Source organism: Herpailurus yagouaroundi, unplaced genomic scaffold (genome assembly GCF_014898765.1).
Source record: "Herpailurus yagouaroundi ecotype Mexico unplaced genomic scaffold, PumYag 140, whole genome shotgun sequence".
NCBI classification, from domain to species: Eukaryota; Metazoa; Chordata; class Mammalia; order Carnivora; family Felidae; genus Herpailurus; species Herpailurus yagouaroundi.
In genome coordinates this window covers 41,997,337-42,010,353 of record NW_024412395.1, presented here as the reverse complement: position 1 = coordinate 42,010,353, position 13,017 = coordinate 41,997,337, and the positions used below count along the sequence as shown (strand labels likewise).

Below are 13,017 nucleotides of genomic sequence, written 5' to 3'. Positions count from 1 at the left end.
GGGTTTGTAGAAAGAAGGACTGACTGAATGCAATGTAAGCAAAAGGTATATCTTTAAGAAAGGCTAACAGGGAGGAGCATAATACTCTAAAAGGATGAGATTTGCATCAGGCAAACCTTGGTTCAAATCCTGCTCTAACCACTTAATAGCTGCTTGACATTCTGGAAGATACTTGCCTCTGAGTCTCCTCATCTGTAAAATGGGAAAAATAATAGTACCATCTTCTAAGGGTTGACTCAAAGATTAAATGGAATAATGCATATAAAACATGTGCCAATTCATAACCTACAACAATGGGTCATTGAGCCAGAAAAGACATGAAACATCAAATGAAGAAGAAAGTGATCCACAAAGGAAGTCAGGGTCCTTAGCTTCTTAGGTTTTCAACACACCAGCTCATGGAGTTTGCTTAGGACCTGGGAAGCCCTCAAGTAAAAAATCTCGAAAATCTCAGAGAGAAGTTTATATTGGGTAGAAAATAGTGGAAAAGATACTTTTGTCCAGAAGTTTTAAATTTTAGTGAGTATCAGACTCAGCTGGGGAGCTTGCTAAACTGCCTGCATCCTGAGTCAGCAGGTGTGATGTGTGTCCCAGGACTCTGCATTTTAACACTACTCTGCTACAGATGGCTTCCAGACCTCCCTGCCTGCATTCTTAGATATTCACAAGTGCCTCACCTTTTCTGTCTTCAATTAATGACGTGTTCCTAAATCTTTCTGGCAGAAATGACACCTGCATTAAATCAGATCGCTCCAGCTCTCGTCAGCAACCTCTTCCTCCTCCTACCCCCAAAAGCGTGGAGCCTAAGTTCTGCCCCAGAAAACAGCAGCAAGGGAAGGCTAGCAGGCAGATGTATTTTGTTGTGTGTGCTTGCTTATCAGTGTGTCAACAAAATAGTAACTCCTAAATTTGAAACCAAGGATATCAAACTGCCATCACTAAAGTGTGTAAAAACGAAAGCAATACCAATGTAACCAAAAAGTAAGTTCAAGATACTATAAACCAACCAAGAAAACATGATTAGAAAAATATCACAGTATAGTATTAGGGGTCAAGGGGAGGCAGAAGTCAGCACAATACAAGATACAAGAGTATGATTGTGACCTTGGCCTTGAAGCTCAGGTGGGCAGAGTGCACCTGGAGACTTGCTCTTGAAAATCTATGAATCAACTTCTTTGAAATGCATATATAAAATGCTTTGTAGAGGCCATTAGTTAATGAAATTTAAGGTGAATCCTGCTGCACAAAGAAGAATTACTTAGTACAAAAAACCTGGCTCCTCATTATGTGTTTTATAAAGCCAGATTCATGAACTACATCCCCCCAACCCTCTACTTGTAACCATGGCAGTGGCTCTAGCAAGTTCTCGTGAAATATAATATTGATTCCATTGGAAAAATGAGTTTTAAGCAACAAAAATGAACTTCCAGAATTGTCTTTAATTCAGGGGCTTTTGTATCTGGTAGGTTTGATTTTTATTTTGAGTGTGTGTGTGTGTGTGAGTGGGAGAGAGATAGAGAGAGAGAGAGAGAGAGAGAGAGAAAGAGAGAGAGAGAGAGAAACATGCCTTTGGCTGACAAATGCCCCCTCATTACTGAACCATTGGGTTTGTGTGTGTGTGTGTCTGTGTGTGTGCTTCCACACAATCTGAGTGGCACATAAACATGACGTCCTTCTGAAAGCACTCAGACTCCCTGATGACTTTTTATTAAGGCTTTTTATTCTCCCTATGCTTTTGTAGTAGCGAAAAGTGAGGGGAAAATTACCTCCCTGAGGCTTAACAGAAGTCACCTGACAGCTGCAAAGATGCTTCTCCCTGGCAAGATTCATGTTCCTAGGTAGGCCCCGAGCTTCCAGGGGCCCTGAGGGCAGAGTCTGCCCTGGAACCTGCAGGCCCTTCTCACAGCTATAAGACCAGAGAATCCCATGGTGGGGGATCAGAGGCAAGGATAGAAAGGAGGAAGTGGATGCTAAGGATTCCCACAGTTCTACAAACAGATTTAAATAGAAACCAAGTGAACAGTCAGTATCAGGGTGTGTGTGGATGTAGGGACAGCTTTGCTCATCTTTTTTCTTCCATCTGGAAAAACTTTCAGAGGATAAAAGCCAGTCAAGAAATGACATTTGAGGGACACCCGGGTGGCTCAGTCGGTTAAGCGTCCGACTTCGGCACGTCATGTTCTTGAGGTCTGTGAGTTCGAGCCCACATCAGGTTCTGTGCTGACAGCTCAGAGCCTGGAACCTGCTTCGGATTCTGTGTCTCCCCTCTCTCTCTGCCCCTGCCCTGCTCATGCTCATGCTCTGTCTCTCTCTCCTTCAAAAAAAAAAAAAACCCCAAAAAAAAAAAAAAAAAAAAAAAAAAAGAAATGATATTCAGGAGCCTTCCTGGCAGGGATGTGGATGTGGATTTTATACCCACAGGTTCCAACATGGAGGATCCAGGTCCTTGAAGTCTTGAGAATAGAAAAGGAGGAAGGATGTATTTGCATTTTTAAGAATAGGAATAACAATAACAGTAATAGCTCTCATTTATTGAGCCCATACTAATGCCTTATGCCAGGTATTGTTCTATATGTTTTACATGCGTTAATTCTTTTAGCCCCCTCATATAACAACCATATAAAGCAAGTATTGCTATAATTTCCATTTTACAGATAAGGAAATTGAAGCAGAAAAGTTTAAAAATGGGTTAGGTCTTGCAGCAATTAAGTACCAGTGCTGGTTAGGGAATTCTGGCTGGCTGGCTTAGAGCCCAGGCTCCTAACTCCTGTGCGATACTGCCTCCCACTGGCTGTACGATCATAATAAGTACCTGACTCCCAAAAATACGTTACATCAGCATCAATAGAAAGGTCATGCAAACCACACATGTAATTTAAAATTTTCTAGTAACTGCACCAAAGAGTCAAAATCTGGTGCAATGAATTTTAATCATATGTTTTATTTAATTCATATCCGAAATATTGTCATTTAGCAATACCCAAACTACTGACATGCTTTATTTTTTTCCAAACTAAGTCTTCACAATCAGTGTGTATTGTATACTTACCACACCACCTAATTCAGAAAAGTCATGTTTCCATGCTCGGTTAGCATGTGACAGAGCTAAAAGTTTGGACCTTAGAATTAGGTGGCAGTGGCCAGGACTCGACAGGCAATACTGCACACCGTGGTGGAGATGGCCCTCTTTTCCCACCTAGAAATATGTCTTCAGTCTGAGCATTTCAGGAAAAAACTAAAGAGAAAATATACAGTGGAGATTTCTATTGTGTGATACCTGCCCTGGTACTTGGGCCGAAATCTTTTCTTGAGAAATGTATGATTTCTCAAGGTATAATGTATTCTCAATGTATAAATGTATAATGACTCTAAGTTCTTAAAAAATTGTCTCTGCCAAGCTGTGCCTGTTCCTCCTTTATTTATTCTCTACTGGAGAGCCCTCCTAATTCACATTCTGGTGGCAGGGTCCTAGTAAGCTTCATCTTGCTTTCGGCAAGAACATGCTATGATGCCCCATCCCAAACATTTCATTGTCAAAGATGCAGCTAGTGTATATTCTCACTGACACACGCCTCCCACTTTCTTTGCAGGAGTGTTGCTAACCTCTTAGAAGCAGCCACGGTTCATCTGCTGTGCTAGAAACAGTCTTTAGATCTTCATACTGGAGTCGCTATTTCATTAGCTCCTTTACTTATTTCTGCATAATCTCCTTACATGGTGTTTTTGTCCAAAGAACAAAAGTGTCTGAGGCCAAGCATCATGCTGTTGTAGGGTCATTAGTCCTGCTCAAATTCAGATCAGTTATAGATCCTTACCTTGAAAGCAGCATCACTCATCCCATGTGTATAACTCTCCTGATTAAATATCTAAAAGCAATAAGAGTTAGGCTAAACTAAGCATGATTCATTTCCTCCCCAGATACCACAGATTTGCCTCACTTCTTGCAGAGGGAGGCAGATATTTAATGATAATTTTTATGTGGGATTTTTTTTCCTCGTGAAAGCAAGGGGAGAGCTTAATTATAATGTTTCATTAAGAAATGTATCATCTCTCAGGCATATTGCAAGAATTATTAGTCATTCTGCTGTCAATGAGGGAAGGCACCGTGTAATTGTGAAATTATATTAATATCATCAATAGAGTCAAAATAACATTTCATAGAATGTTCAAGTTGAAAGGACTATACAGAAACTTTAGTTTCCCAAACTTCCCTGAAGATAAGAATCACTTGGGACACTGCTAATAATAAAAAGTCTGTGGCTCCATCTAAGACCCACTGAATCAGAATCTCTGGGCTCTAGGAAGCAGTGGATTTATTTATTTATTTATTTATTTATTTATTTATTTATTTATTATAAAATTTTAAACATTTTTATTTATTTTTGAGAGACAGAGAGGCACAGAGGGTGAGCCAGGGAGGGGCAGAGAGAGAAGGAGACACAGAATCCGAAGCAGGCTCCAGGCTCTGAGCTGTCAGCACAGAGCCCGAAGCAGGACTCCAGCCCACCAACTCTGAGATCATAACCTGAGCCAAAGTCAGACGTTTAACCAACTGAGCCACCCGGGCTCCCCACTGGAAGCTGTGGGTTTAATAAGCATAAGCACCTGAGCTCAACCTTATCCTCAGGGAAGTTAAGGGAACACTGAAGTCCTACACCTTTGTTTGATGGATGAAGGTCCTGGAACTCAGAGAGATCGATGGACTTGATGGATTTCAGAGAGCTACATCAGATGGGAATTGAAACCACCTCCCCTGACCCCAGTCCAGGAACTTTCTAGGACACCAGAGCACTACATTAGTATTAAAATAAAACAAATAGCCATCATTGTCTTCGATTAAAAAAAGAAGCAGCGGCAAGTAGTAAACTTCTCAGGGGGTGGGTTTTATATAATTCTGAATATAATCTCCTAGACAGTTTATGTTTCAAGGAAATCCATAAAAAAGTAATATCACGTGTTTGTGTGTGAATGTGTACACACATACACATTTCATATCTATTCTATCATGTATCCAGAAGAGACCATTTTTAGGAATTAAACTATAGTCTTTTTCATGGTCCTTTACATGTTCTGTGTGTATGAACCTCATTCTTGGATTCTAACTCTTTTTGAGTCAGCCATTCAAGTATATATCCATTTGCTTTAAATAACAAAACTTTATCTTTTGTTCTGCTTCATAGGAATAGGGCTATCTTTCAACAAGTAACTCGTTTTTTTTTTAATTCATCAAAACAAAACTTGTTACAATTTTCCCTCTACTGGAGAAAAAATACAGTTGGACATTTTAACGAGAAATCTTTTCTCTGCCTCACAAGATTATACCATCTTCTTAATAGAATTTTCTTTGTTTCCACAGACTGTCCAAAGCCCCCAAACATTCCCATGATCATGTTGGGGGTTTCACTGGCTATTCTTCTCATTGGGGTTGTCCTCCTGTGCATTTGGAAGCTGTTGGTGTCATTTCATGATCGTAAAGAAGTTGCCAAATTTGAAGCAGAGCGGTCAAAGGCCAAGTGGCAAACGGTATGTAAACACTTGGGTGCTATCCCTTGTCTCCTGGAGAAAGTGACTCATGGAAGAGATGGGTGTCAGCTTTCTTCTGCTCTAAAAGAGTGATTTCACTGGTTCTTTCCCTACCCCTCTCACCATGTCCCTAACAGCTTTGATTTGTTGAGGACAAAGGAACCCAGATAGCTATTTGGGACCCAAACAACGCTCATAGCATACATTTGTCTCTCAGTGCAGTAGGCATTTCCCCCACTCTGAAGAGTCTCCTGAAACTCCTTATATACTGTTTAGGGACATAAAGGAGATACATTTAATCATTACCACCAGGAGGATCATTCAGGCCCCTCTTGATAAAGCATAGGTGCTGTATCTAAACACTTCCATAGATCAGTTGTGTTATAGCCAACAGAATAACGTTTGTGAGTAGTATTACAGTTCATGCCAATTTCCATAGAAATACTCATTATTTATAATAGGTTACAATGCCAAGTTGAGAAGACCTTTTAAATATCGTTCAGGTAGTTCTTCTCAATAACAAATTTTAAACAGCTACCTGAAAAATACCTAAAAAGTGTCAACCTTTAAGTACGTATACTCAATAGATATAATTTATGTGTCTCCCCTTCACAGTAGACAAACACAAAACAGGACTCCAATTTTCTGTGTTTCTTTTCCACAGGAGAGATAATTACATTTCTAGAGGGCCATAGAAACAATTTCATGGTTTTAATTTCATCTTTCTATTTCTAATGGTGTGCCAGCTATCTAATAGCAATTATCTTACATTGCTGATTCTAAAAACAGTGATTTCACTGCAGAAAATACAGGCAAACACAATGCTCTTTTGTGTTCATCTGCTCCAATAAGTTGATATTAACATTTTTTTTCCTCTAATTATATAGTGATATCCTCAATTCTTAAAGCAAATGGAATTTCTGTTTTGGATAAATTTATCTTGATAAAGCATGTTTATATATCATGCAATTATTTTGAAGTAACGCTAAGATACAGTGCAGGACAATGGACAACAAAAATATTCAGCTACTTCATCTTCCTATTAAAAATGCCTTTAGACACAACAACCATATTCAATGCATGGATCTTGTTTCGATCCCGATTTGAACAGTCTGACTGTAAAAATACATTTCTTGGACACATGGAAGGAGGATAATAGAGACTGGATATTAGAATGATAGCAAGGAATTATGATTAATTTCACTAGGTAAGATAACGGCATGATAACTTTGCTAGAAAATATCCACATGTTGAAGTGAAAGGAAATGAAGATTAGGTTTACTCTGAAATAATTCAGCCAAAAGAGAGAAGGGGATAGTGGGGCACCTGGGTGGCTCTGTTGGTTGAGCGTCTGGCTCTTGATTTCAGCTCAGGTCATGATCTCACAGTTTGTGGAGCGAACTCCCTGTCAGGCTTGTGCTGACAGCATGGAGCCTGCTTGGGATTCAGTCTCTCTGTCACTCACTCTCTCTCTCAAAATAAATAAATAAACTTAAAAAATTTTTTCATGTTGGGGCGCCTGGGTGGCGCAGTCGGTTAAGCGTCCGACTTCAGCCAGGTCACGATCTCACGGTCCGTGAGTTCGAGCCCCGCGTCGGGCTCTGGGCTGATGGCTCAGAGCCTGGAGACTGTTTCCGATTCTGTGTCTCCCTCTCTCTCTGCCCCTCGCCCGTTCATGCTCTGTCTCTCTCTGTCCCAAAAATAAATAAACGTTGAAAAAAAAAATTTTTTTTTTAATTTTTTCATGTTAAGAGAGAAGGGAATAGTGAAGCAAGTGTGGCAAAATCTTGATCATTGTTGAATCTGGGTGATGGGTCTATAGAGGTTTGTTATACAGCTTTCCTCTTTTGTGTATGTATGAATTATTCATAATTAAATAAAATGCTTTAGGAGAGTAAATTTGGATTTGCAATGAGGATACAATTTATCCGTCCCTAACAAGGTAAAATGTAACTTGCTAGATTAGTCTGGTGACTTAGAACATAGTATTATGAGGCTAAAGTTGAGGGCAGTTAACTTCATCTAATCCCCCGGCCGTGGGTGTTTATAACTCTCATCAACTGTCAAGCAAATGCCTGACAATGGTCAAAAGGACAATCAGACAGGGGCGCCTGGGTGACTTAATCGGCTAAGTGTCCAACTTCGGCTCAGGTCATGATCTCACAGTTTGTGAGTTCGAGCCCTGCGCACAGGCTCTGTGCTGACAGCCTGGAGCCTGCTTTGGATTCTGTGTCTCTCTCTCGCTTTGTCCCTCCCCCACTTGTGCGCGTGCTCTCTCTCTCAAAAATAAATAAACATTAAAAAAATTATTTTAAAAAGGGCAATCAGGCAAAAGGATATGATTAAGTTGACACAAAAAAAAAAACCAAATAGCAGTAGTTGGTTGAACACCACCACCCTGTGAAGTAGTCTAGATAATCCCATTTTGAACGTAAGGAAATGGATGCTCAGAGAAGTTAAGGGACTTCCCAAACTTTTTTTTTTTTTTTTACTGGAAAAATTACTTTATGAAGCCTTAAGAAGCACTGAGTATAATTAAATATAGTCCAGCATTAGATACAATTTAATAATAGTCTAATTCCTATTAATAGTCCAATTCCAAAAAAAAGTTTTTATAGGTGAGGCCATGACATTTCCTAACACTTGATTTTAATGCATTGCACTCATTTTCTAAAACAACTCAGAAGAATCAATATTTATAGTAGATGGATTATTTATGAAAAATCTGGCATCAGGTATATATTTATATATGTGTTATATATATATATATATATATATATATGTAGAAGCCAGAATTATATGAACTATGAAACAGCCAAACTGGTATGTAAGGTTTAAGACTGGGATTCATAAATGCTTTTCTTTTTTTTTTTTTTTTTAATTTTTTTTTTCAACGTTTATTTATTTTTGGGACAGAGAGAGACAGAGCATGAACGGGGGAGGGGCAGAGAGAGAGGGAGACACAGAACTGGAAACAGGCTCCAGGCTCTGAGCCATCAGCCCAGAGCCCGACGCGGGGCTCGAACTCACGGAGCGCGAGATCGTGACCTGGCTGAAGTTGGACGCTTAACCGACTGCGCCACCCAGGCGCCCCTCATAAATGCTTTTCAAAGCATGGGGTTTGGGGAAAAAGCAGACACCTTATTTTCAAAACCTGAAGTGTTTCTCAGGACTGAAGTCACAATTGTAACTGCCACAGAAAAGGAAAAAAAGGGAAGTTTCCTTGCTTTAATTGTTCATCTGCATCAGAAAGTCCAGTATCCCTGAGATAGGAACCACTGCAATAAGAAGGGAGTGAATAGGTTCTCCCAAAGGAAGATTGGTGCTTAATTATGCCTATTGCCCTGGTCATCAGGTGTAAACATTGCATTTCCCAACCTAATGCTTTGCAGCACCAAGACTTTTCAGTAATGGTTCATCGTAAACCCAACATTCTCCATCTTCATGAAATAACTTTGTCTCCCACTGAATTTCCTTCTCTTTCCTTTCCTGGGCTTCTGCTCTTCGTCTTTCTCCAAGTCTATGCTTGTCTTCAGTTGCCGCATCAATGTCTCTGATTTTTAAGTTGAAAGTGACATCCTTCCAAAGGCAGTGGGATTCATACTCATTCTGATCTTCTAACTTCCTCACTTTCTTCTTAATTATAGGCAACTTGTTGGTATCTATAAAAACTGCATTTTCCCCTGTTGCATATTTTGCATACATTACACCATTCCGTTCCCCTTCAATTGAGCAAAAAGATTTCCTGTCATTTGGAGAACTACAAAATCTCAGCAGTAATTCTGTGCTTCTTGCCCCACAGAAAGGTTTAGTGTGGAAGACGATATTTGCACTATAGCCAGTTTTGGAACAATTGATATTGCATTCTCTGCCTAGTTCCACCCAGGGCACTGTGAGGACAGACCTTCCATAACCATTGGGGAATGTGAGAATGTAATGTTCGTCATAATCTAGACATGAGACACAGCCCTGCCCTATGTTGTGCACCCCAATCGACATCCCAAGGAATTTTGATTTGGTCCAGATACGAGCATTGAATTGTATCTTTTTGTTAAAACGCTCAGCATAAAAAGCTGAAATGGGTGGATGATGGGAAACCTGCTCAGCCATGAATGTCACAGTTTTTGGAAACCCAGGGAACTGGTCCTTCTGAAACTAGCTCTGGGTTCTCTTCAGTATCATTTGGTAATGTCCAATGACATTGAAAGATTTCACCCAAAGTAGGGTTGTATGGCTTTTTGGCAACCAATCCTTTCCTTCCTGTGTGAAAGGCTGAGAGGTACCATTTCACAACCTGAACCATTCGATCTCTGGCATCCTTCTGGTCACTAATGCTCACAAACAGGTCCAGATGTGCAAAAAAGTCTGCATACATTTCTAACAGAGATCTTCTTTCAAGAATAATGTTGGAAGAACTACCTTAGTAAGATCCATTCCAAGCCTAACCTGTGACAAGAGATGCATGACAACGCTCTTGTGCTCTTCCATGGACCCTGCCTCCCCTTCATCATCTCTATCCTCATGTGAATCAAAGAGGTCAGCATCGCTTGTTCCATTGGACATGGAAGAATTAAGTGACTCTGTGGTATTGGGGTGCTTGCGACTATTTCCTGAGCTGCTGTGTGTCAAGACAGAGGCAGATCCACAGGAATCTATTAAGTGCTTTGGGGATGAGCCACTTTGATGAAATTCATCAGCATCATAGAATTCATCTTTGCTGCTAGAATAAGAGAACTCAGGGACAGTATTTGGAAACAAGTTGACATAGCTTGGAGAAGTCAAACTGCTACTAGGTGGTGAGTGCCCACTGCCTGTACTATTTGGTGTTGGAGTCTGATGATGTCCCAAGGTAGCTACTACAGGTCAAACTGGTAGGGAAGATGGATGCTGCCCTGACTTACACAACTGAGCAGGTTCTGGAGGTAAAGACAGTCTGAGTAGGCATTGTTTTGATTGCAGGTTCCAAGGGACTAGGTTGATATATTGCATCTACAGGATTAATAGTACTTTTAGCAATCTGCAGCAACACAATGCAATGTTTAATTGATTTTACCATGCTATTTGTTGTTTCTTCAAGAGTTTCAATTTTCCTTCTCTGTTCATCATCTTTGCAGTTTTGAAGTTTATCATCAAAAAGCTTTAATTGTTCTATCAAGATTTGTAGGTAAGCATAGGCCTCTGTAAGTTTCTTATCAAAGTCTTGGACACTAGGAACAAATCCTGAATCCAAACCCCCAGAGGGCAGCGGAAAGGAGGCAGGGAGAGAGCGACATTCACACCCACGGCCCGGCCCAGACAGGCAGCAGGGACCCTGGGGACTCAGGAGTGTGGGCCGGCCCCTTTCCCAGACCCTCTGGGTCTACTCACTCCACAAGTGGCCAGCATGAAAGCCATTCACCAAAGCCCCCGCCCTCTGTGCCTCCAGAGGGGGGAACCAGGGGCTGCTTCCAAGCACCCCTTTTTTTCTCCCCCAGTCTGTATCCCCCAGAATGCAGTGAAGTCTGTCCACTCCAGACTTCCCAAACTTTTGATCCATGCTGGAGCTGAGATCCTAACTGCAGCCTTCTTCTAAGCACAGCCTTGACCCTCCTAGAAATAATAAGCAGGTGTTCTACAAACAAACACTTGGGCAATTATGTGATGTGTATCTACTAACCAGCACATTTTAATGTTCTCATACAAAGGCATGACCACTGACAAATGATTAATATCTTTAAAATAACATTTTAATTAACAGTTAATTTCCCCAAAACATGCATTGTGTTCCCTCAGGGTGTAGAACATGACTGAAATTTAAATGCTGATTTTTACTGTTTCTTCATCTAAAATGGAACAAAAATATGCATTAAACAGATAAAATCATAAATGAAAAATATTATTCCCTTGTTAAACTGAGTTTCTTTGAATAACAAATGTTTGATGTTCTTGACTAGATAATAACTGGGTAATAATTATTCACTTGGATGCAAAAGAGGTTTAATTCAAATAATTCAATTCAAATTTCACTAATATATCCTATTGGAAAAAAAAGTGTTGCTCAGTGCATCCATTTTGGGGTCCTCAGTTTGATTCCACTTTTAATCTAAAAACTGTTTCTTCTTGAGAACTGATTTTGACTGGTCTTCAAACCCCAGGGGACCTCCAGAGTCAGTAGGGGTGGGTTGGATCTCCTGACCCATAGGCCTCCACTGGACTCTAAAGGTGACAGAGCTCAAGACAAAAAGAGCTCCGTTTCTTGCCTCTTGAAACATTTCATCATAGCCATAAAGAAAGGTTACCTTTTATTATACTTTTAAAAATAACCTCCCCATCCATATTCTTTATGAAAACACAAAGGGAGGATATTTAAATTCATCTTTGATTAGACATTTTTTTCTAGGATGACAAGTCATTAACTAGAGGCAAAAAATGTTCAGTCTGACATTTCTTGCAGCCATGGATTGATTTTGTACTGTGCTAAGCAAATCAGGTCTGCATTTGGCAGTTAGGCAATCATTAAGAGAGCTGTGGGTCATGACAAAGAGGTTTCTTATTACACTTTTTCAAGCTCCAGAAATATGCCACTGCATTTACAGAATCCACAGCCGAAATTAGCACCCCCAGATTTCAGGGGAAATCAGCCTGGTCACCCCAGATCATTGTGGGGGAAACCCAACCTTGTCTAAACAGTGAAAGAATTCAGACCCACCTGAAATGGAGACCCAAGGCTGTGGCTTGGCTGGAAACCTGTAGGAGAGTTACCATCTGCATGGCCTAGAGGAGGCAGTACTACACATTGCCATCCTTTTTTCTACCAACAAAATCTGGTTTGAGCTTATTCTCCTGAGTTCTGATCGTCAGCTGAGGGCAGGAAACACAACTGCCTCCCAGCAATATGTACTTGCTCTTTCTACACCTTTCAACTCCCACCTTACCCTCTTACTATGGTGGGGTCTGCTTCAGCCATCATGCCCAGGACCTACAACTAGCTTTGCAAGAGACCCCCTGAATAAAGTTGCTTCAAAATACAGAATGAACACTGTAATCAAAATGAACATTCATCTAAATGTCTACAAAATAACATCATGCATTCAGTTCATTGTAACTTAAGTCACTTCCCTTATGGTGCAATAAATTAGTGTGGAATGTGGGTGCATTTTAATATGTTTGACATAGCATGGGATGAGGTTCATGAAAGAGTTCCTGGTCCTATGAAGATCTAAGCTGGCCCTGCTCACAGCCCATTTACTCCTTCAGAGTATTTTTTCTCTTCCCTAAGCCTTCCTCTTCCTCCAGGACTTGTCATCCCAACCTGTACTTATTTTTGCCATTTTTCCTCTTCGACTGAGTTCTTTATTTTTCTGTAACCGGCTTAAACTTAATAGCTTGTAGTCTTGAAAACGGAATAGAATTCATACATGATTTTTGTTTCCAAATGAGACTCCAACCGCACTTAAGACCATATTAGTGTGTCCTTCACTCTCCAAATTCCAAGTTCTTATGGCAGCAGGACTA

At 40.4% G+C, this 13,017-nt stretch overlaps 2 protein-coding genes across 9 annotated transcripts in view; one reads left to right on the top strand and one right to left on the bottom strand.

Moving 5' to 3' along the window:
- ITGB6 (integrin subunit beta 6) overlaps positions 1–13,017 on the top strand; it is a 132,349-nt gene that overhangs the window by 117,167 nt on the left and 2,165 nt on the right. For all 8 annotated transcript variants that reach the window (XM_040475164.1, XM_040475163.1, XM_040475162.1 and 5 more), the window contains one exon: positions 5,357–5,523. In XM_040475164.1, coding sequence (XP_040331098.1) covers positions 5,357–5,523 — 167 coding nt within the window. The remainder of the gene's footprint in view (positions 1–5,356; positions 5,524–13,017) is intronic.
- On the bottom strand, positions 8,746–11,242 carry LOC121030604 (oxysterol-binding protein-related protein 9-like). Its single transcript, XM_040475165.1, is given in 4 exon segments — positions 8,746–9,643; positions 9,645–9,927; positions 9,930–10,449; positions 10,451–11,242. Coding segments are annotated over 4 exon segments (1,674 nt in total). The 5' UTR covers positions 10,580–11,242; the 3' UTR covers positions 8,746–8,901.